General features: G+C 50.1%; 1 protein-coding gene across 9 annotated transcripts in view; it reads left to right on the top strand.

Annotated features, from left to right (window-relative positions):
• LOC121453399 (semaphorin-4D-like) overlaps window positions 1–22,151 on the top strand; it is a 98,115-nt gene that overhangs the window by 68,420 nt on the left and 7,544 nt on the right. For 4 of the 9 annotated variants that reach the window (XR_005974995.1, XR_005974996.1, XR_005974998.1 and 1 more), the window contains 11 exons: window positions 3,487–3,580; window positions 4,445–4,558; window positions 5,452–5,603; window positions 6,647–6,822; window positions 6,911–7,067; window positions 8,048–8,270; window positions 9,391–9,506; window positions 12,595–12,767; window positions 12,844–12,887; window positions 14,309–16,361; window positions 16,788–16,925. Coding sequence is in view for 4 of the 9 variants with exons in the window: in XM_041660143.1 (XP_041516077.1) it covers window positions 3,487–3,580; window positions 4,445–4,558; window positions 5,452–5,603; window positions 6,647–6,822; window positions 6,911–7,067; window positions 8,048–8,270; window positions 9,391–9,506; window positions 12,595–12,767; window positions 12,844–12,887; window positions 14,309–15,234 (2,175 nt within the window). In the remaining 5 variants the exon portion in view is untranslated. Of the gene's footprint in view, window positions 1–3,486; window positions 3,581–4,444; window positions 4,559–5,451; window positions 5,604–6,646; window positions 6,823–6,910; window positions 7,068–8,047; window positions 8,271–9,390; window positions 9,507–12,594; window positions 12,768–12,843; window positions 12,888–14,308; window positions 16,593–16,787; window positions 16,995–20,900; window positions 20,930–22,151 lie in introns of those variants that run through there. The other 5 variants (XR_005975000.1, XM_041660144.1, XM_041660145.1 and 2 more) reach the window with 4 other exon arrangements.

The raw sequence follows: 22,151 nt of genomic DNA on the forward strand, positions 1-22,151 counted from the left end.
CCATAGTGCCACCTGGAAACAAACCCATGAGCCCGTGGGAGACATTTTATAAATAAACCATAACAAATATGAATGAAACATACTATATGGTTTTCCTCTCTTTGCTGGGCATAGCTCCAAAAATCTCCACTGGATGACAAAACCTTGGCTCTTACTAAACCTTAGTCTGTGTTCTGATGACCATGAAGCTCGGCATTTGAGGAACGGTAGCATGTACCATGAGGGTCTGCTGAACATGGGGGAGTGACCACCCTGGAGGGACAGGGCAAGGAAAGGAGGCAGGAGACTTAGTTCATTGCTCTGCTGCAGTTGGCTGCAGATGACTGGAACCACAGATGGGGGAAGAATCCAAAATGAAAAGCTTCATTCACCTAAACCCTCAATTAGCTGAAATTCAAAACCTCTTCCCAGTTATAGTTCAGCTAGAGGCTAGGCATGCTAGCATACAAGAGATATTGGATTTTGATCCCCAGCACCAAACATATACTTATATAAACATAGACCATATACATATCCACCATACATACAGAACACACACACACATACACACACACACAGAGTCAGACATATAACCAGACAAAACACAGACTCATTAGACATTCACTTAGGCAGCTAGGGGTGGTGAGGCAAACCAGAAATCTCCAGCACTTTTGGGAAACTCCTGAGTATGGGGTCAGCCTGGGTTATAAGATAAAGCTCAAAAGATTCTCTCCAAAGGAAAAAAAAAATATCAAGAGAGAATTGAGAATCTGAATACTGTATAGCTGTCTGGGGGAGAGAGCCACTGCACAGGTTTACCCGACCGACTGTATTCTCTGATGCAAAAAATATTAGCACTGTGTGTGTGTGTGTGTGTGTCTGTGTGTTCTGTGTATATGGTGTATGTGTATGTTCTGGGATGTAAAGGCCCTTGGTCCTCAAAGATAGACATCTTAAGTAGAAAACAAGGAAAGCAGACAGAAAGGAGGAAGAGAGTGGTGTAGTAGAGATGTCTTCACATTGGCACCTCCTGACTAAACCTTCATTGGTCTAGCTGGAAGTGTCAGCAGTATGGTTTACACGCCAAAGCAATACCTGGGTATGGGGTAAGGGAATAGAATGCTTGGTTTAAAACTAGACTAGGAAATTCTAACTTAAAAAAGAAAAGAAAAAGAGAAAAGCTCCAACCTCCAGCACAGTCCACCCCTGTGGCTTTTTGTGCGCCTGGACCACACTGTACCATGTGCCATTTTTTGCATGTGTGTAGCTATTCATATTTGTAATTGTGTGACTGTGTGTACACTTGATAAAGTGTGATCCTTGGTTCCCATAGGCCTTTGCAAGAATCTCTTAAGAATGGGGGCATCTGGTCAGATGGTACTGGTGCGCACCTTTAATCCCAGCACTAGGGAGGCAGAGGCAGGAGAATCTCTGAGTTTGAAGCCAACCTGGACTACACAGAGTCCAGGACAGCCAGGGCTACACAGAGAAACTCTAACTTGGAAGAAACAAAATAAAATAAACAAAAATTGGGGACATTTTCCTGCACAACTGAATTCATTATTGTAGCTAAGAAAGCATAGTGGTTGTTAGTCCCCTCCATCTTTCTCCCCTGTGCAATAGATCAGAGCGGGCATAGGCCAATAGCCTCCAGGCATCCCTGTGAGGTTTGATGACAGATGTGTATTATTATCTGGGCCACGCTGTCACCCCAGCTCATACTTCCTAACCTGATTGGTGACCTTTACTGCTTTTACTGGACCATTGGGCATGACAGCCATTCTTACCTGTGAGGCCCTGTGTGCTTGCTGGCCTGTGGCTTCCAGCCAGCTGTTTCTGGCAGGGCTGGTAGCTCCTGACTGGTGGACAACACTGCTCCTCAACCTCTCCAGTCTGTTAGGTGTACAGTGCCTGCCCCCTGTGAGTTTCCTAACACTCCTGAAGTGCTGGCAGGTTGCCCTGTGAAGTGGCTCGTGTCTCTTCTGTTTTTCATCCGCTGTACTCTTCTGTAATCAGAAGTGGAAATACCTTATCATCACTTGTGGGCATTTCCCCCAGTTTGTCACGTTTTCCCTGTATGAGAACATTCTGATTCATTTGTATTAATGTTTGGATGTATCTGTTTTTTTCCTTGTATGTGTCCTGTTTCTTGTTTTATGTTTGCCAACTTGTCAGAAGTTAGAGTTATCTGAGAAGGAACCAAGGTTGAGAAGATACCTCCCTCAGGTTGGCCTATAGGCAAGCCTCGAGAGTATTTTATTAGTGATTGATATGGGAGGCCCAGACCACTGTGGTGTGTGAGAAAGCAGGCTGAGCAAGTCACCAGGAGCAAGCAGTATTCCTCCATGGCCTCTGCTGTGTCTTTCCCCCAGCCAGAATTTAAGGGTTCATGCTTTTAGTAACACCAGTTTGCTGTATAATCCCACCTGCCTTGGTGATCTGGCTGAGGCAAACACAGACTCTTCTATTCCTGTCTTTTGTTTGTTTATTTATTTGTTTGAGACAGGGTTTCTCTATGTAGCCCTGGCTACCCTGGAACTTTCTTTGTAGACCAGGCTGACCTCTGACTCAAGGGATCCACTTGCCTCTGCCTCCCGAGTGCTGGGATTAAAGGTGTGTCCACCCACTCTCTGCTTTTATTTGAATCTTAACTAGTAATGAATATCACACAGCATATGACAACTATAAGTGTATGCATATGTATGGCTATAGCATAAATACAGCTTAAAGAGGCTGAGGTTTCAGAACTGGGCTTGGAGAGTCTGTGTTGATTTCACATGAGACCAGTGCTGGGAAGAAGCTGCTGCAGTCAAGTGTTTGAGAGCAAAGCAGGAGAGACTGGCTCCGGTACATACCAGGTGATAGTTTGGTGTGGAGGGCCAACCATCACAGTGTTAGATGCCCATTGCTTCCTGGGGCCAGATGGGGAGGTTACACCTTCTCCTGGGGTCTGCTTTCCCAGGCGTTCTTAATGCAAATGTATGCCCTGACTCTCAACTTCCTCCCGATGGGGTCACAGGGTGGCTCCCTTTTCTCTTCCCAGGAATAAGTTGCTTATCACTTTGTTTTGGGTGGATGCTGTGGTGTTCAGGTCCAGCCATGTAAATGGAATCTCCTAGGGCAAGATGCAGCCTGGAAACCGTTGTTTTATAGGATATGATGGGGCAGCTTAGAGCACGGCATGGCCTATGTTGTTGTAGCAAACTTGGTTTTGCCTTTAGTAATCAGAATGGATCCTGATGCTGCTGGGAGTGGATGAACAGAGGTGAGGATTCCATGGTTTTTGTCTGGTTTGTGTTGCCCATTTAGTAGTGTGGTTGAGCAAGCTGAGACTCTGTGATGCGGCCCAGGTTCTCTCATACGCTTGAGATGTATTTCAGGCATCACTGCTCCCAGTGCTGGACCCACATGGTCAGGGTGCATTTGCTCCCCACTTTTGGACTTCATGGTGTAAGCACATGTCCTCAGCATCCAAAGGTCAGATGTTTTCTTTTTCTTCCACTGTAGAACTTGACGTCCTTCAAGTTTCTGGGAAAAAATGAAGACGGCAAAGGAAGATGCCCTTTCGACCCTGCCCACAGCTACACGTCAGTCATGGTTGGTGAGTCCTGCCTTTGGGGCTCCTGCACTTTCTGAGTTTGTGGTGGCCCACCTGGGACACTCACTGGCTCCTCTCACAGAAGGTGAGCGCCCCCCTGCACAGGCCCCTCAGTATGAGTTTTGGAGCTCATCATTCAGGCTCCACTGCAGTATCCCATGTGCACACCACCTAGATGCTCCTGGGGCCGTGGCGCCTCCTGCTGTGGTCTTGCATGTCAGAGGCTAGTGGGTATGTGCTGTTGTATGGGACAGTTCCCCTGGGATCTGACAGCCAGCTTCAATCTTCACCATCAGTGTACAATAGCCAGGGAACTTTGTAAGACATTCAGTACTGTATTATAAAACGGGCATCGTGTGAGGTGGCCACAGTCGTGCTCAGAGTGTGTTTAAAGTAGGGGAGGCTGGCCCATGCTGCCTGGCGGTATGGGTGCCTCGGCATCTCTTTGGACTTAAAGTGCTTCCTACTTAGGATGGCTTTCCAAGGTGTCGAACGCTGAGGAGTGTCCTTTTCAGCTGTGGGAATTCTCATTGGTGGTTAGCTATCCTATGACCCTTTAACCTAGAAAAACTTAATTAAATGTGACGACTGTGGTTGTCCTGGTAAAAGAAAAAAATGTTGATGTAGGAAGCAGAAAGGCATCACAGGAGTCAGGGAGGCCTCTTTCTCCGAGGGATTAATGAGGGTATAAATAGATCATGGTAGCCTGGTGAGGTATGATACCTGGTGGAGGTGGGAGCATAAGGCTTGCTTATAGGCCAGCCTGGGCTAATGTCGAGGTCTTATGCTGAACAATCGTCCCCAGCCTCCTCCACAGGCAGAGGACTGACTGGGTTTCCCCGCTCTACTCCCTTTTCCCCACTGCAGGGGGAGAGCTCTACTCTGGGACATCGTATAATTTCTTGGGCAGTGAACCCATCATTTCTAGAAACTCCTCCCATAGCCCCCTGAGGACAGAATATGCCATCCCGTGGCTCAATGGTAAGAAATGTGTGCTGCTAGCCTCATGGGTGTGCCATCTCATTTTTCCTCTGCCTGTCCCCACACCATGGGGAGCGGGGTGGGTGGCATTGGGGACTGTGGCTCATGTCGGATCCTAGGCAGTAGAAACTCTGTGGAACTGCTCAGGACCCTTAAAACAATCTGCTAGATTTGTTTTAAATCTGTTTTCTTTCGCACCCCTACCCTTCACCACCCCCCCCCCCAGATCAATTTGGGAATCTTTAATGAAGCTCTGATGGGAAGAAAGCAGACATAGGGTTCGAGGTGTGGTCAGTTTCCAGTGTGATGTGAAAGGGGGAGCCTCTGGGGTCAGGGCAGGTGTATTTAGATGTTATATTACTGAGAGACAAGCATGTCTGCTGTCTGACTTTAGGGTGTAGATGATGGGGGTGGCTACTTGTGGGTCTTTTCTTGGGGATGCTGGCCAGTGAGATCATGGTCTTTTTGAATGCGGCCCCTTGATCTGGAGTCAGACCCTGGGGTCTGAATATGTAGGAGACAACCAGTTCCTCCTTGGAGTAGGACGTCCCCAGGACTCAGAGTCTTGGTATCCCTCCAGTGGCTGACATTGGCTGATCTGGCTCTTGTTTAAGTCAGCAGATGCTCGCTGGCTCTGCAGCCCAGCTCAGTAGGAGGCCCCCCTGGCTTCCTCTGTAGCACCCTCCGTGCACCGCACTGAAGCGGAGGAGGGAGGCGGGCAGCTTCCAGGTCTGGAGTTTACTAGTGTGACATGTGCACCGTATAGATATCCTAGAAGGGACGCCTCCAGCCCCTAAGGCTGCACTGGCCAGCCTGGGACATGGTGGGGAGCAGGTAGAGAGGTGGCAAGGTGGCTTTGTGTACAGGGCCGATCCTGTGATACTGCTCTGCAGAGCCTAGCTTCGTCTTTGCGGACGTGATCCAGCAAAGCCCAGACGGTGCGGAGGGTGAAGATGAGAAGGTCTACTTCTTCTTCACGGAGGTGTCTGTGGAGTACGAGTTTGTTTTCAAGTTGATGATCCCGCGAGTCGCCAGGGTGTGCAAGGTGAGTGCTTTGCCCTCTCCCCAGGCCCAGTTCCCACCCATAGTCCCAGACAAGTGCTGCTGCTATTCCAAGATTCCTATCTCTGGGAATCGAGGCTCAGTGGGAGATGGAATAATGACCGGTGATTAAAGTGGCAGAGCCGTATGGATGCTTTCTCTCTTAAGACTCTAAGGAGGATTGGGAAGGTGGGGTAGTGGTTAAAATTCTTGCCACAAAGGCAAAAGGACCAGCGTTCTGATCTCCAGAATCCATGTAAATGGATTGCAGGTGGACCCCTGTAATGCCAGCCTGGAACAGGTCTGATAGAGGGACTCCCCTCATCAGCAAGCTCTGAGTTTGATTGAGAGGCCTTGTCTCAAAGAACGAGGTGGAAGATTTCTATTACCAGCCTCAGGCCTCCAAATGCACCCACACGTGAATCCATATGGAGGCGCACCACACGTGCACATACATGAAAGGAAAAAAAATTGAAGGGGGAGAAGAAAGCACTAACCCTTTCCATGTGTGTGACTAATCACGGGTAATTGAAATTACAGGAGACAAGGCCAGGAAGGGAGCAAGTGGTTCTCTCCAGCCCTGAGTCGTCTGCAGTTCATAAACTGCCTCTCGGTCATTGGCTCACTCAAAATGAAAAACATCTAGAACTTTGTCTAGAATCAGGCAGGCGGAGGGGACGTGAAAGGGTCTCTCAGTGGTGCGCTCACATGCCCCCATGGTCTGCCTGGGTCGGGGTCTGTGATGGGAAGGAGGCCACCCATCACTTGCCCAGCTCTTACATGCTCCTTTGTGGGTCACAGCTCAGAAAGCTGCAGGAGCCAAGTCCAGTAGCACTTGTGTGACACTTGGGGTGACAGATGTGGTTGTTTTGGTTGTCACTGAACGTGTCTGTTTTGTGTTCTGTGATCCCAGCCCACGTGGCAGTACCACTGCGCTTACGGCTGCAGCAGACTTGGGCTAGCCTGGTGGGTGGGGCATATGAACTGGCTGTTTGTGTGGCTGGCCATCTGTGCTGCCCCTACCACGCACTGTCTCTGGCATTCCAGGGAGACCAGGGCGGCCTTCGGACTTTGCAGAAGAAGTGGACCTCCTTCCTAAAGGCCAGGCTGATCTGCTCCAGGCCAGACAGTGGCCTGGTCTTCAACGTACTGCAAGATGTCTTTGTGCTGCGGGCCCCAGGCCTCAAGGAGCCTGTGATCTATGCCGTCTTCACCCCACAGTTGTAAGTTAGTTCCCTTGGCAGTTGGGGGCTGCCCCCCTCCCCGTGATGTTCTGCTACCCTCCTGACACTCACGGTTTCCCCATCACAGGAACAATGTGGGTCTGTCAGCGGTTTGTGCCTATTCCCTGGCCACGGTGGAGGCAGTCTTCTCCCGTGGAAAATACATGCAGAGTGCCACGGTGGAGCAATCTCACACCAAATGGGTGCGCTACAATGGCCCGGTGCCCACTCCCCGGCCTGGAGCGGTAAGCAGGGTTCCTGGCTCCAGGGAGGGCTTATCTTCCCTTTGGGTCTCCGGCCCCAAGCATGTGACTGCAGATTCCCGAGCTTCCTTGCAGCCGGTTGCATGGCAACAGGAGTCTCTGCACTGGGCCGAGTGCTGCTGGGCCTGGGGTTGAAGAGTGAGGCTTGTTCTTTTCTGATCTCTTGCACGTGAACAGGGCTCACCGCATGCTGCCCAAATGAGAGAGTACCACTGGCCTGGGTTCTTTTGAGAAACTGACATTGCACAATGGCAGGCTCACTCGATTTCCCGATTTCTACAAAGAAACCTCGCTTGTCAGCAGAGCCTAGGCTATATCCTGAGGCAGCCTGTTCGTTAGACAACAGGCATCACGTTCTGGCCTCCTAAATATAGTAAATTTAAAGCAAAGGAAATTCTAGGATTGCCTGCACATTGTCGCCATGTGGTGAATGGGTGTGTGGGGGTGGCTTTTAGATAGTGCCCTATCTGGCTCTTGACGCTCTCCCCAGGGCCAGCTTCTCTGTGGGTGGCTCCCCCCCCCCCCCGGGTTAATCTGGTGGGGTGCAGTGTTCACTGAAACATGGCTAAGGAGCTGGGACAAAGAAAAAAATTCCAGCCCCTTTTCCTTTTGTGCTACTTAGAATTTGGTTTCCCCTTCCTCCCCCCCCCCCCCACCTCTCCCCGTGTGCATGTACGTGTGTACGTGTTAAACAATATTTAGCATGCTCTCTTCTCGCGAGTGTTCTGAATTGGAAAGGTTTGCTGAGTGTTTTCATTGACACCTTATTCCTCTGTTGCTCTAAGACAGTTATGTCATGTGGCTGTGCCTTAAAACCACTGCTCCTGTCCCCGGAGGTCACCTCAGCCCTGTTCCTCTTTGGAGAAGTGTGACTGTGGCCCTCCAGGGCTGCTGATGCGGCCTCTCTTCTGTGCTCAGTTGGAGCTAAGAGGGCATGTTATCACGCTGCTTTTTCCCCACAGTGCATCGACAGTGAGGCTCGGGCAGCCAACTACACCAGCTCTCTGAATCTCCCAGACAAAACACTGCAGTTTGTAAAAGACCACCCTCTGATGGACGACTCGGTGACCCCGATAGACAACAGACCCAAGCTAATAAAAACAGATGTAAACTACACCCAGATAGTGGTAGACAGGACCCAGGCCTTGGATGGGACCTTCTACGATGTCATGTTTATCAGCACAGGTGGGTTTCTTGGTAAGACTGGGAAATTCACGAGGTCATTTATGGGCAGATCTGGTATCTCCAGGCGCCCGAAAGGTTTGGGACAGCATGAAGGGATTTCTGAGACATCCCTGCACCTGGGATTCTGAGTTTCTGTGACTATCAGCAGGCACCTGGGGCACTTGTTCCATATGCAAGTCCTGGCCTGTGGGACAAAGTAGTTCCCGTTGTCGTGGAACCAGGGATTAGCCTGGTATTTCCTCATTGGTAGTGGGAGACCCTGCCCCCCCGTCTAGGAGGAGCCAGGCTCCATTCTGCCCTGATTAGGAGGCGGCACAACTCCAGACGCGTCTTCGGGGATGGCGGTGAAGAGTTGGAGCTTAGCAGCTGGCAGCGCCCCAGGGCCCACTGCCCAGATGACTTGAGCATTTTGCTTTCGCCTGCCTGTCTGGGCCCAGTCTCGCCAGGTGGAGTGCAACAGCAGCCACCTTACAGCGAATGTGACTCAGGTGTCAGGATGTGACCTTACAGGTGAAGGTCTGTGGCATCCACCCTGGGGCAAGGGTGATGCTTTGTGGGAAAACTGGAGTTCTTGTAACTTGAGCTCCTGATTATTTATTTTGCCAAGTGCTGCTCTCCACTTCTAAAGCTTTCAAAGGCCTTGTTGAGGGAATGACTTGAGCCTGCGGAAGTGTGAGTGGTCGCCATCAAGGTTGGCGTCTCCTCTCCTATCGCTCTGGCCGAAAGCAACTTAAAGGAAGGGAGTGTGTTTAGTTATACTCCATCATTTCGGGCAGTCAGCCGGGGACTTCAGCAGCGAGTCACATTGCACTTACAGTCAAGACCACAAAAATGAATGCACCCATGCGGCCAGCTTGCTGGGTTGCCCTATGCTTACCTAGCTAGCTTCCCTCACTTACATAGTCCAGGACTACCTGTTGTGGGGGCAGTGCAGTCACAGTGGGTGAGGTCTCCCCATGTTAGTCAACAATCGAGACAGCCCTCCACAGACAATGCTACAGGCCAGCCTGATCTAGTCAGTTCCTCTGCTGAGGCTCTTTCCAGGTGATTCTAGGTTGCAGTAAGGTGACCCTTAAAACAAGCGTTTCCCTCCTTGCTGACCTGGGTTTCGACCTTGCAGACCGGGGAGCTCTACATAAAGCTGTCATCCTTGGGAAAGAGGTGCATGTTGTCGAGGAGACCCAGCTCTTCCAGGACTATGAGCCGGTCCAGACTCTGCTGCTGTCGTCAAAGAAGGTAATGTGAGCTGGGGCGGACCGGCTACTTGTCTTCACGGTGAGGACTGGCTGGGATGGCGTCTCAAGGTTTGGCAGCCTCTGGCCTAGATGAGCCGGCCTTTGGACTCTTGACAGCATTCTTCCATAGGATCTATAGCTTGGGAAGGAGTCATGGCAGAGCCGAGGAGGTTGAATATACTAAGCCACTAGAGCCGGTAGCTGGCACTTTTGGGTCATCTCTAACCTGGGGAAACACGTCCTTGTACCTTGAGCCTGAGAGAATGTGGACTGTGCTGTGGGACATGGTACATGTGCTGATTTGTAACAGCTCACCCTGTGGAGCTCCCAGCACATCCACTGACAGGCTTGGTAGGCTTGGCAGCCAGAGTCTCAGTCCCAGGTGCCCAGCTTGGTACTCTGACTCCTATGAGCCATCGAAACACAACGATGGTCAAATCAGCCTGTGGAAGCCACACTATGTGTTGCCTAAAGTTTTCATAGATCATAAAATACTCATTTTTAAAATGTATTCTCAAGCAATTAAAAATGTAAACCTCTACCAGTTATGGTAGTGCATGCCTTTAATCCCAGCACTCTGGAGGCAGAGAGACAGGTGGATTTCTATGAGTTCAAGGCCAGTCTGATATGCATGGTGTTTTTCAAGACAGCCAGGGCTGTGGAGAGAGGGGGAGCTGTGAAGAGACATATAAGCAAATAATATATATATATAAATAATACATAAATAAGTTACATATAAATTATTTATTTATTTAGAGCCCCTGAATGGGACATAGTGCTTCACACCTGTAGTCCCAGGCCTTGGCAGGTGGAGGCAGGAGGATCAGGAGTCAAGGCTGGCCTGAGCCAAGTGAGACCCCACTGCAAAAATAAAAGAAGGTATAAAGTCCTTTAGTTGGTGGACTGTATAGAAATGGCCTGGGAACTTGCTGTCCCTTGTCCACTGGCCTTGGGAAGAGGTGGCCACCACATATTACAGCTAGGATAGGGCAGTAAGGTACAGAATGTGGGCTCTCCCAGATCTCTGGTGTGCTGCGTGTTGCCATGTGTTTCTGGGCCTCACTGTATGGTCCTCATAAGGTGATCTCTGTGTTTGTAAGCTTTCCATGAATGTGACTGTTAAGAGGACATGAGCCTCGTAGGTGTGGAGGACTGGGTTTGAGAAGCACAAGACCCAGAGAAAACCAGGAGCAGGGCCAGCACCTCCCTGCTGACAGATGCCACCTGCCTTGCTCCATGCCTACCTGCCAAGGTGCTCCCTGTCCTTGCCAGGACTCTGATGTGATCCACTGAGAGACAGGTCCTGGGTCACCCTTTTGGCTTCAGGTGCCAGTGCTAGCTTCTTGCCCATACCCTCGTCTTTGATGCCTGGCTGGTTTTGAACTCTGGCCTGGCGTTGCCTTTCCCTATGGACTGCATCTCCATGGGCCCCCATGTTTGTGATTTAGTTCCCTTTAGGGAGATCGCCACCACAGATAGCAAGGGGCCATCAGTCACTTACCTGTCTGCTGCACTTCTGCCAGCACAGGTGGGTAGCTGGACCTGGCCTGCAGCCAGTGCCGTGACCTGTCGCTGTCCTGGACGTCAGTGCCTGGCAGGGACTGAGCTCTGTGTGGCTACACTGCAGCACCATGACTGGTTTTGGTGACTCTTCCCTCACAAATACAGGCAAGCAGAGAGCACATGACAGTGTCTCTTGCTGGGTGAAATTGGCCTGCTTTCTGTTTGTTCTTTGCACGACGTCAATGGGTGTGGTCACACTGGTGTTCTGGATTCAGAGATGAGTGAGAAGGACTCGTCCTTATCACAGGTGTGCACTTTCACACCTGTGAGACAGGACTGGCCTTTGAAGGCTGTGCCTTTTGGCTTCTAGCTGTAGTGCAGTGTCCTCTACCGTAAGTCCAGGAGAGCAGTACTGGTATCAGATTGGGAGTGGGAGGAAGCTGAAGAGGGCTGTTGTGAGCTTCTCAAGACACAGAAGTCTCTTTACCCCAGGGAGGGCACCACGGATGGACCAATCTAGCTCAGTGACCCAGTGAGTTTGGGGGAGTTACCTACAGGGTATGAACGAGGGATTATTTACAAGAGTGTGGGTGACTCAGAAGAAGTAGCTGCGTCAACAAACAACCTACTTTAGCACAAGTAGCATTCCAGAAGCTGCATCCGTAGAGCTCTCTACACAGCTAGCAGGCAGCTCGACAGGTCTTTCCTCTCGCCAGACCAGCGGTTGCTTAGTGCTTACTAAGCAACCTTGGGGGAAGAGGGACTTGTGAATCTTACAACTTTCCAGCTTCTGAAGTTTCCTTTAGTTTTTGAATCTTGTGAACCTCCCTCTGACCTCTAGGAGGGAGTGTTTCAGTCAGGGGAAATAGGGATAGAATTGTCTTTTCTTGGAAGAGAGGCTGGTGCAGAAATCCAGTGCCCTTAGCCCGAGCCAGCCCAGATGTGGAAGGGTGATGTCAGATCCCAGGCCCTACGGATCCTCAGGTGCTGTTTGAGTCCTCCCGGGACACTGCACCGGCCTATGTGTTTTTATACAAGATTTCTCTCTCAGTTTGCTTTTCCGTTGCTGTAATAATCAACCCTGACCAGAAACAGCCTGGGGAGGACAAGGTTTGTTTCAGCTTACCCTTTCTAGGTCCATCAGTAAGGGAAGCCGGGACAGGAACTGAAGCAAACACGCGGAGGAAGCTGCTTACTGACTGGCCCTGTGGCTTCTGCTTCGCTACTGTCGAATAAAGCCCAGGACTACCTGCCCAAGGGTGGTACCACCCACAGCAGGCTGAACCCACCTGCATTAATTAGCAGATATGAAAATGGCCCATAGACGTGTCCACAGGCCAATCTGATATAGGCAATTTCTCAACTCCAGTTCCCTCTGCCCAGGTGTGTCAAGTTGACAATGAAACTAATCAGGAAACTGTCCTTTAAGTCATGGTGGTGAGGCCTTGTGACCTGTTCTGAGCCAGAGAGCCCTTCCCTCCTGCAGTGTTTGAGTGCACCGTGCCTTCCCCGGGGTTGGTAGAGAAGCTGGCAACCCCACCAGTACCTAGTCCTCCTTACACCTGCTGTTTGTCTCCCACACACAGGGGAAGAGTTTTGTCTATGCTGGCTCCAACTCGGGAGTGGTCCAGGCTCCCCTGGCCTTCTGCGGAAAGCATGATAGCTGTGAGGATTGTGTGCTGGCGCGGGACCCCTACTGTGCCTGGAGCCCAGCCGCCAGGGCCTGTGTTACCTTGCACCAGGCCGTGGGCTCCAACAGGTATGAGTACAGACGGGACTATGTGTATGTGCCCCGTAGACAGGCTGGAGAGTAATGGGTGCCTATTGTCTTCCAGGGCCTGGATTCAGGAGATGAGTGGTGACACGTCCTCGTGCCTGGGTGAGTGGCCCTCCTTTGCCTTGCTGCTCAGGATGTCAAAGTTCCTGGTCTTTCCATTCCTCACCGCTCGTGTGCATTTGTTTTCCATTCTCTTCTCTGAAGAGAGGTCAGGCGGCATGCAGCAGACCTGTGACCTCTCCTTGTGGTGGACCTGTGGTCTTTCTCTGTCCCTGTGATTCCAGCAAGAGTGCTCCAAGCCACACAGGGTGTATCGGGTCACTGGAAGGCATGTCCTGCCCCACACCAAGCTCCTCTGCTTAGCTGGGCTCCATAAGCAAAACCTGAGATTGTTAAGAATGAGAAGGAAGGAGCCCTTGGGTATGGCCAAACAGCCCAAATTGAAAACCAGTGATTCGGGAACATTTGGTGCAGGGTCATACTTCAAGGAGAAAATCTTGCACTAGAATGGTAGTTTCATGTGTAAAATGTCATTTAAAGTAATTTAAGGCTGGAGAGATAACTGTTTGCAGAACCTGACTTCAATCCCAGAACTCATGTAAAACAGCTGGCCATGGTGGTTTGTGCCTGTGAGCCCAAACCTGAGGAGGGCAGGACAGGTGGATCCCTGGAACTTGCTGGCCCTAGACAGCCTAGCTGGCTTAGCAAGTACCAGACAAATGATGGATCCTGGCTCAAAAAAAGGAAAAAAAAAAGATAACTGTTACCTGATAGACTTCTGGCCTCTATATATGAACACACACTTGCACACAGAAAATTGTACAAAATTCCCTCCAGGCTACGTGTATAAGGTGTCACTATATTACAAATGAAATTTCATATTTAGATTTTGGTCCCCTTCCAAAGATAGCGGTGTCATTTTATATTTGCAAATATCCCCTACCCCAAACTTTTTCCCGTCTTTGGTATTTCCAACAAAAGACACACTTATAATTAGTTCCTGTCCTCTTGGGGGTCCCACTACTGATAGCTGGCCATTGGGGAATAGCCGTGACCAGAGGTAGACATAGTATCTCGCAGGGCTTCCTCTAATCTGCCTTCCCAGTACATGAGGTCAGATGGGCCCAAGCCCTGTGCCCCCTTCCCTCACCAGCCATGTCATAGACATGTAAGAAGAGGGTCCCTGGTTGCTGGCTGGCCTACCTCAGCCATTAGCAGATCATTTGGCAGCTGACCCTGGGTACTACTGCAGATGGAGGAGCTGACCAGTGCACAGCCCTCCAGCCTGCTGAGCTTTCTGCAGGGACAGAGTGAGAATAGGGACTTCTCAGAGCTGTCACCGAATTCTTCATTTCTGGGGGCTGCTGCCGGGTCTCGAATATCTTTATCTTGGTCCTGAAGATTCCATCTGGCTCCAGAGGGTGAAACTCTCTGTCGTCCTGTGGGTATTAACCTGTTTTTGAGAGCAATTGAGTCGTCAGATGGAGTTGTTGATGCTGAGCACATTTATTTTGATGTTCCAGATAAGAGTAAAGAAAGTTCCCATCAGCATTTTTTCAAGCACGGTGGCATAGCCGAACTCAAATGCTTCCAAAAGTCCAACCTGGCTCGGGTCGTGTGGAAGTTCCAGAATGGCGAGTTGCAGGCTGTGAGTCCCAAGTATGGCTTTGTGGGCAGGAAACACCTGCTCATCTTCAACCTGTCAGAGGGAGACAGTGGCGTGTATCAGTGCCTATCGGAGGAAAGGGTGAAGAATAACACAGTCTCTCGGCTGCTTGCCAAGCACATCCTGGAAGTAAAGGTGGTTTCTCAGACCCCCACGTCGCCTGCCTCTCAGGCCATTCAGACAGAAGGTAGTAGGATCACTTCCAAAGTGCCAGTGGCATCTACCCAGGGGTCCTCTCCCTCTACCCCGGCTCTGTGGGCAACCTCCCCCAGGGCTGCTACCCTACCTCCCAAGTCCTCCTCCACCGGTACATCCTGTGAACCGAAAATGGTCATCAACACGGTCCCCCAGCTTCACTCGGAGAAGACGGTGTATCTTAAGTCCGGTGACAACCGCCTGCTCATGTCCCTCCTACTCTTCATCTTTGTCCTCTTCCTCTGCCTCTTTTTCTACAACTGTTACAAGGGCTACCTGCCCGGACAGTGCTTAAAATTCCGCTCAGCCGTGCTGCTTGGGAAGAAGAAGCCCAAGTCAGATTTCTCTGACCTGGAGCAGAGTGTGAAGGAGACACTGGTGGAGCCTGCGAGCTTCTCACAGCAGAATGGCGACCAGCCCAAGCCAGCCCTGGACACTGGCTATGAAACCGAGCAGGACACCATCACCAGCAAAGTGCCCACAGACCGTGAGGACTCCCAGCGGATCGATGACCTCTCCGCCAGGGACAAACCGTTCGATGTCAAATGTGAACTGAAGTTTGCAGATTCGGATGCTGATGGGGACTGACACCGGGGCGCCCCAGGCCGTGCCCCGCAGTCTTCGTGGAGAGTGTCGTGTTGAGCCCATACAGTAGCTGAGTCTTGTCATTGTGCGCCAGCCTCAGTCCTTTGTCTCTGTTCTCTTGGGTTGAGTCTGTGACTTGTCCCTCTTTGTCCTTTTGGGAAACAAATATCTATTCCAGTCTCAAGTCCTGCAGTTGTCGGAGCGCTTATTTAAGATGAACCTGAGCCCTTTGTGTGCTGGGGAGCGATGGCCGCCTCTGTGGGCCGAGAAGAGTAAACCTTCCTCTTCCCCTACTCATAGCAGCCACTAAAGATAATTTAATTCCAGATTGGAAATGACCTTTTAGTTTATCAGATTGGTAACGTATTACCTGCTGTCCAGATTGGCACGGACTCTTTCTTTCACTTAATTATTTTTTAGGATTTTTTGTTCTGATTTTGTTGATGTCTTAGGTCATTTTTTTTAATTACTGAAGGAGATGTTTTAATATTCATGAGAAGATGAGCATTTTCTAGATTTTTGTTATATATGGAGATAAAATATGGCTTATGTCGCTTAAGATTCTCAGGGATAGACTTATTTTTGCTAAATGCATTCTTTCCTGCTGTTAGGAATGTAGGCCTGAAACTGTCTCTCGGACCCACTCACCCTTCATTTTGGTGGGTTTTTGTTTTGTTTTGTTTTTGTCTTTTAATCTTACACATTTTGAAGGAAGTACCATTTTCCAAGATTGTCTTTCTGTGCTTTTTTTTTTTTTTTTTCCTGCCGTTCATCTGCAAGGTGGGTATTGAGTAAGGGCAGGTGGCCCAGTGGCTCTGGGTGGCGATTGAGCCGGTCCTGTATGGGGAGGAGGGTTAGTACCCCAATGGCCCTGCTGCTGTTTGAGATCTGCTGCCTGATGGATGGAGCCTTCATGAGGACAACCTTAGTTCTTGATCACTTCCTGTCTCTCCTCCATTACATCTCACATCACTGCCCTTGGACTTCCGCCTTGACTGTCCACGCAAGACAAGACAGAAATGGATCGGGTAGTTGGGCCCCCAGCCCTGGGACAGTGACCACAGCATCCCGTGTGGCGGCCGCTGCTGCAGCGTGACTTCTGCCAGTGTCTTTCAGGATGTGACTGGGCGGTACGAGCCTAGCATTTGTTTCTCACTCAGTGTGTGTGGAACACTCATTCCATGTAGAGAGTGGTGAACTCTGGATTGCCTGTGCCGGGTAGACGCTCATCTTCAGCATGCCATGGTCTCATCATTCAGTGTAAACATTTGTGTTTATAAGATTTACTTTGTTTTTATTTTTCTACTTTGAACTGTATACATTTGAAAAGTACCCAAATAAACCAGAAGCTTTATCGTTGACTGGGCCAGCCTCTCCTTAGTGGAGGCTGTGTGGGCCTCCTGTCCCCCGGGTGATGGCTCTGGGTGGGGGTCGGCCCTCGCTGCTTTTCTTTTCTCAACCCTAAGTGTCTGTTTCCTGCTTTACCGTCTCTGGCATGGGACTTGTTCTGATGACTTCTTCCTCATTCCTCAGTGCCTTCTTTTCTGTCCTCACAGCCTCATCTCCTAAGTCCTTTCCTCCTCCTGGCTCCTCCTCTCTATCCTGTCTGGGCCCTGACTCGTCTTCTCCCAGAAGTCCTTGGCCAGCCTTGGACTCAGGGCCCAGCAGCCGTAAGCGGGTTACCTTGCTGCCACCCTTCCTGAGTGACCAGGCACAGCAGGTGCAGGCGCTGGGAACCTTCTACCTCTTCTGCCAAGCCACAGGTGAGTTGAGGGCCCAAGTGTCCATGGCTATCCCTTACTGCTCACCACTTAGCCTTACCTTGGCTTGGTTCAGCATCTGTGCTTTCAGCCCTATTGATATTTGTAGATGGAAGTTTCTGTCCTGCCCCGTCCAGTAGCCGTTCAGTCCCAAAAAAAACACACAGAGGCCTATATTAATTATAAACTGTTTGACCTATTAGCTCAGGCTTATTATTAACTATCTCTTACAACTTAAATTAACCCATAACTCTTATTTGTGCTTAGCCACATGACTTGGTACCTTTTCTCAGTGCAGCTGTCGGAAGCCACCAGTTTGTGGCAGTAGGACAGTGCAACTGAAGGAAGTCACCAACCTGAGCAGCAGACAGTGGAACTGTGTTAACTCACATGGCCAGGCCTCTGTGTTGGCGGAGTTTTTCATTAGACTGCCAGTCAGCTTCGTCCTGCCAACCTGCCAGCCGCTGCCCAAGTAACCACACAGAGACTTAACTGATTTTAGCTAGCTCTTACTGCTTAAATTAGCCCATTCTTTTAATCTGTGTGCTGCCTGGGGCTCGTTTACCGCATCTCCATACTTCCCATCCTGTGTGCTCTGCTTCTCATGGCCTCTCTTTTCGACCCCCGAGACTCTGCCCCTCTTCTTCCCAACATTCTCTCTGCCCCCAAAATCCATCGGCCAATCAGCTTTTTATTAACAATGAGAACAGCATATCTTTTTTTTAAAGGTTTATTTATTATATATACAGTGTTCTGTATATATAATACAGAATATATGCATGTGTGTCTGCAGGCCTGAAGAGGCCAGTTCTCATCATAGATGGTTGTGAGCCACCATGTGGTTGCTGGGAATTGAACTCAGGACCTCTGGAAGAGCAGCCTGTGGCTTTAACCTCCAAGCCATGTCTCCAGCTCTGAGAGCAGCATATCTTTACAGTATATAGAAGGATCATTGCACAGTACCGCTGAGGCTGGGCCTACACGACCTCCATCTGCTCCTGCCAGCAACACCGCTGCCCTCACCATTTCAGAGCTACCGTGAGAGGCTGGAGATGTGTTCTTCATACACTTCCATCAGCCTTCTCATGGCCAGACTTAGGGAACACCAGGGACTAGGAACCATAGCTGGGGACCATGGGGACCAGAAGAACTGGTACCTGAGTACTTCTGGAAGAGTGTACCTGAGAACCGAATTGGGAAGGAGCGTGCTCCTTTTCCAACCCCTCAGAATAGACTGAGCACGTGCTGGGGAGATGGCTCAGTGGTTAAAGTACTCGCAGTGAAATCATAAGGACCAGGGTTCTCATCCCCAGAACCCACCTGTGATTCCAACCTCGGAAAGTGGAGACGGGATCCCCAGAGCATCCTGCCTGGCAAGACTAGCCAGGTAGCTGTGCTCTGGGTTTGATTGAGAGACCTCGTCTGTGATTCAGGTGGAGAAGTGAGGATGATTCCTGATAACTCAGGCCTCCAGATGCACATACACACACGTGCACTCATACACATGCATACAATGTGTGTGTGCGTGTGCGTGTGTGTGTGTCTTGAGCAGATACAGGAACAAATTCCCTCCCTTGCCCTCTTTCTCTTGTCCTTTCCACAAACTGGCCACCTCTGGGGCCTTTCTTTCCTGCCCTGTCCTCTACCGAGGCCAGGCAGCTCACAGGAAGGCATTGTAAGCTTTGGTGCTGTGCTTGGCTGGTTATGGCCAAGTGGGCTTTGGCGGTGTGAACGCGCAGGGGCCTCTGCTGTCCCTGCACAGGTGGCAGGCTTGGGCCTGGGTCTGCAGACAGATCTGTCTGAAGCAGAGGCTCATGGGGCTTCAGACTGAACTTGCTGCAACTTTTCTACAAGAAGCAGTGTGTGTTTGAGTTCTGTCTCTGGTGTCTGCTGAGGAAGCAAAGGCAGCTGTGCCAGGTGAGACTACCGTTGCCTCTCCCAGCGCAACCACAGCCTCATCCTATAGCCCAGGGCAGGGCAGGGCAGGTCGGGAGCCGTGACCTGGGTTTTTCTCCTTCCTAAAGCAGCTGCTTGCCTGATGGTTGCTCTAAATGGCTTGGGGCTGGCTGATTAAAGACCTGGCAAGCCGTTTTTAGAACACGAGACTTAAAGAGAGGGTGGATAGGGAATCTTCAGGTCCTTGGCTTGTGTCCTGGTGCTCACACTGGCTCTGCTGGTTACCCTGAGCTATCTTGGGGAGCCTCTCCCCTCCAGAGGGTTGATCGGGGTCAGATAGTTAGACTTGCACTCGGGGCTAGTCTCCTGCCCTTGCTCCCACCCAGGGCCTCTGTGTCATCTTGATTGGATGAGTATGTCCCAGGGTCTGAGAGGCTTTGAGACACCCCTGCTGCGGTAAGTGAGATGACCAGGGTAGGCTGCCGGGGAGGCCAAGCTGCCCACAGCCTAGAGCTCGCTGGACCTGGCACTGCCTTCCCGGTGCCTTTAGAAAGTCTGAGTCTGTGTGGGCCAGCACAGCACCGAGGTCCCTGTGCAGATGCAGCCGGGTTCCTGAGGGACTGGAGCTACTGTATTGCCCCACGTTGTACTGCGATTGCTTCCCAGGTGTCTTGATGTAACTGCTAGGTTCATGTTTATTCTGTCCTGCTGCCGGCTGCCATGGGGTTGGCACATGTACACCATCTACCACACCACACACATCCCATACACACACCACATATGCCATGCCACAACACACTCCCACATCCCACGTACACCACACTCCACACACATCACCAATACTGTGTTACATCATATATACTCATATATACCGTATATAGAATACACACCACATATACCACACTACATAGACCACATCCCATCTACTACACCACACCACACATACACATAAACCACACCACAAGTACCAAACCACATATCCTATACCACATGTACCACATCACATATGCCATAAATTCCTACTTACACTATGCCATACATACAATACACATACTCCAAACTACATACCATGTTACACATACCATGTACATAGTATTTACTCAATCCATAAACATCACATACATCACACAAATACCACATACACACAGACACACCACATAGCATATAGCAACATAAAACACCAACACCACAAATCACCCACAATGGAAAGCACCAGTCAATGTTGAAAGAGGGCCACTTGTTCGTTTCCTGGCCATCTGGCGGCTCAGACCCAAAATAATCACACAGAAATCACTGCTTGGCCCATTAGCTCTAGCTTCTTATTGGCTAACTCTTATATCTTAATTTAACCCATTTTTAGTAATTTATGTATCACCACGTGGCTGTGGCTTACCAGATAAAGTTCCCAGCATCTGTCTCCATCGGGCTATAAGGCTTCTTCTGACTACACTTTCTTCCTCCCAGCATTCAGTTTAGTTTTTCCTGCCTAACTAAGGTCTACCTTGCTACAGGCCAAAGCAGTTTCTTTATTCATTAAATGTAATCACAACATACAGAGAAGAATCCCACATCAAGTCAACACTATGTGCACACCCCTACACAGCCACTAAAATAGACACTCAGAAACAGCAGTAATACCATACACATGACAGCCACTATAGACACAAACAGCATACCACAGGGCACATACCTTTGCCCACCCTGGTAATCTAAGATACTAACTTTAGGTCTTACTAATGGCATAAGCAAATCCTTTTACCAAGCAAGGCTCCAGGCTGAGCACCAGCATGTCTGGGGTCCCTTCAGCTGGCCCTTTAGCTTCACTGGGAGCTTTGGTATGGGTTTGGGGCCTTCTAAGAGAGCTAAGGAATTGGGTGGTAGGGACTACCAAAGCTTCTTCCTCTCTGGGTCTCCTGTGGTCACTACCCAGCTCCAGTTGGCACAGCACTGATGGGGATGTACTACCCACTTTTAATGCTCCTTCTTCCTCTCTTTAATTTCTGCACTCAAAAGGAATTGGATAGTAAAAGAATGAACAGAGAGTAAGTACCACTTCGTCATCTTTCATGTCTGACAGTTATGCAGGATTTAAGTTTATAGGTGCTTAAGTCTGTCCTCATGGGGTCTGTGGCCAGTACATCCTGCATGCTCTCATTTCACAAGAACTTGGTCTTTGAGGAGCCTTGCAGTCGGAAGTTCCTGTTCTTGGGGTTTGGTGGTTAGTTCCAACTCGGGCTACCTGGATTCTTTGCCTGGGGGTTTGGTTGTGAAAATACTCCTGTCTTCTGTGTTAGGGCAGAGCTGGTGGATGTGGGGAGGCTGGGCTTTAAACACACACACACACACACAGAGTTAGTGTCTCATGGTCATCCCTTGGTTATAACAAGAATTAGTTCAAGTTGGATTTTAGGTTGATGCTCATCTGCAGAGGAATGACTAATCCAACTGGTTTCATGAAAGGCTTTGAGTGGCTACATAGAAGGGAGCCCTTGGCCCTGAGATCTGCAGGTGCACACCCAGGATTCTAGCAGCTGTGGATCCGGGTCCACAGCTGCACCTGTCCTGGACAGGTAGAGGCTGTATCATGCCACTGTTCCCTAAACAGACCGGTCCACCGCTATTTAAGTGGTGTTTGTATAGTAGTAGGCACCGTAAATCTAGAGACAACTCAAAGTCTTCAGGATGAGGTATGTGTAGGTCTTCTGCAAACATCTTTTGAAGTCCTCAGGGATCTGGAACTGATGCCCTGCAGGTACTAAGAGAAGTTGATTTTTTTAAAAAGTGAAATGACTATATAGGGACCTTGGTTTAAATCCAAGTCATGGCACCATTTGTATGGTGCAAGAGGGATCTTTGTTGCAGGTCCCATGGTGGGTGAGGTCCAAACCATGGTGGGTGACAAAATACTCCATGGAGACAGAGTTTGGGTATAGAATTTATTGAGACAAAGGGAAGAGGGGACAGGAAGGAGAGAGAGAGGAAAGAGAGGGAGGGAGAGAGAGAGAGAGGCAGAGACCTTACCTTAGCTTCAGGGGACCACAGCTAGTCTGGAGCAGGGAAGCTGAAGGTAGTGTAGGCATTGTCGAGAATCAGGGTCCCCAGCAAAAGGTGCCCTTGTTCGTGCCGGTGAGGTGCTTAGCCCAGTCCAGGCAGACCTGCCTGTGGGGTGTGTGTGTGCATCAGGAGATGACAGAAAAGTGGCGGGGCCTGGCTGAAGGGGCCTGGCCTGACCCAGCACATACCCAGCGACAGGAGCAGACAAAG

Source organism: Microtus oregoni, unplaced genomic scaffold (genome assembly GCF_018167655.1).
Source record: "Microtus oregoni isolate MIOR12 unplaced genomic scaffold, Mior012 000011F_ref0000422, whole genome shotgun sequence".
Lineage (NCBI taxonomy): Eukaryota > Metazoa > Chordata > Mammalia > Rodentia > Cricetidae > Microtus > Microtus oregoni.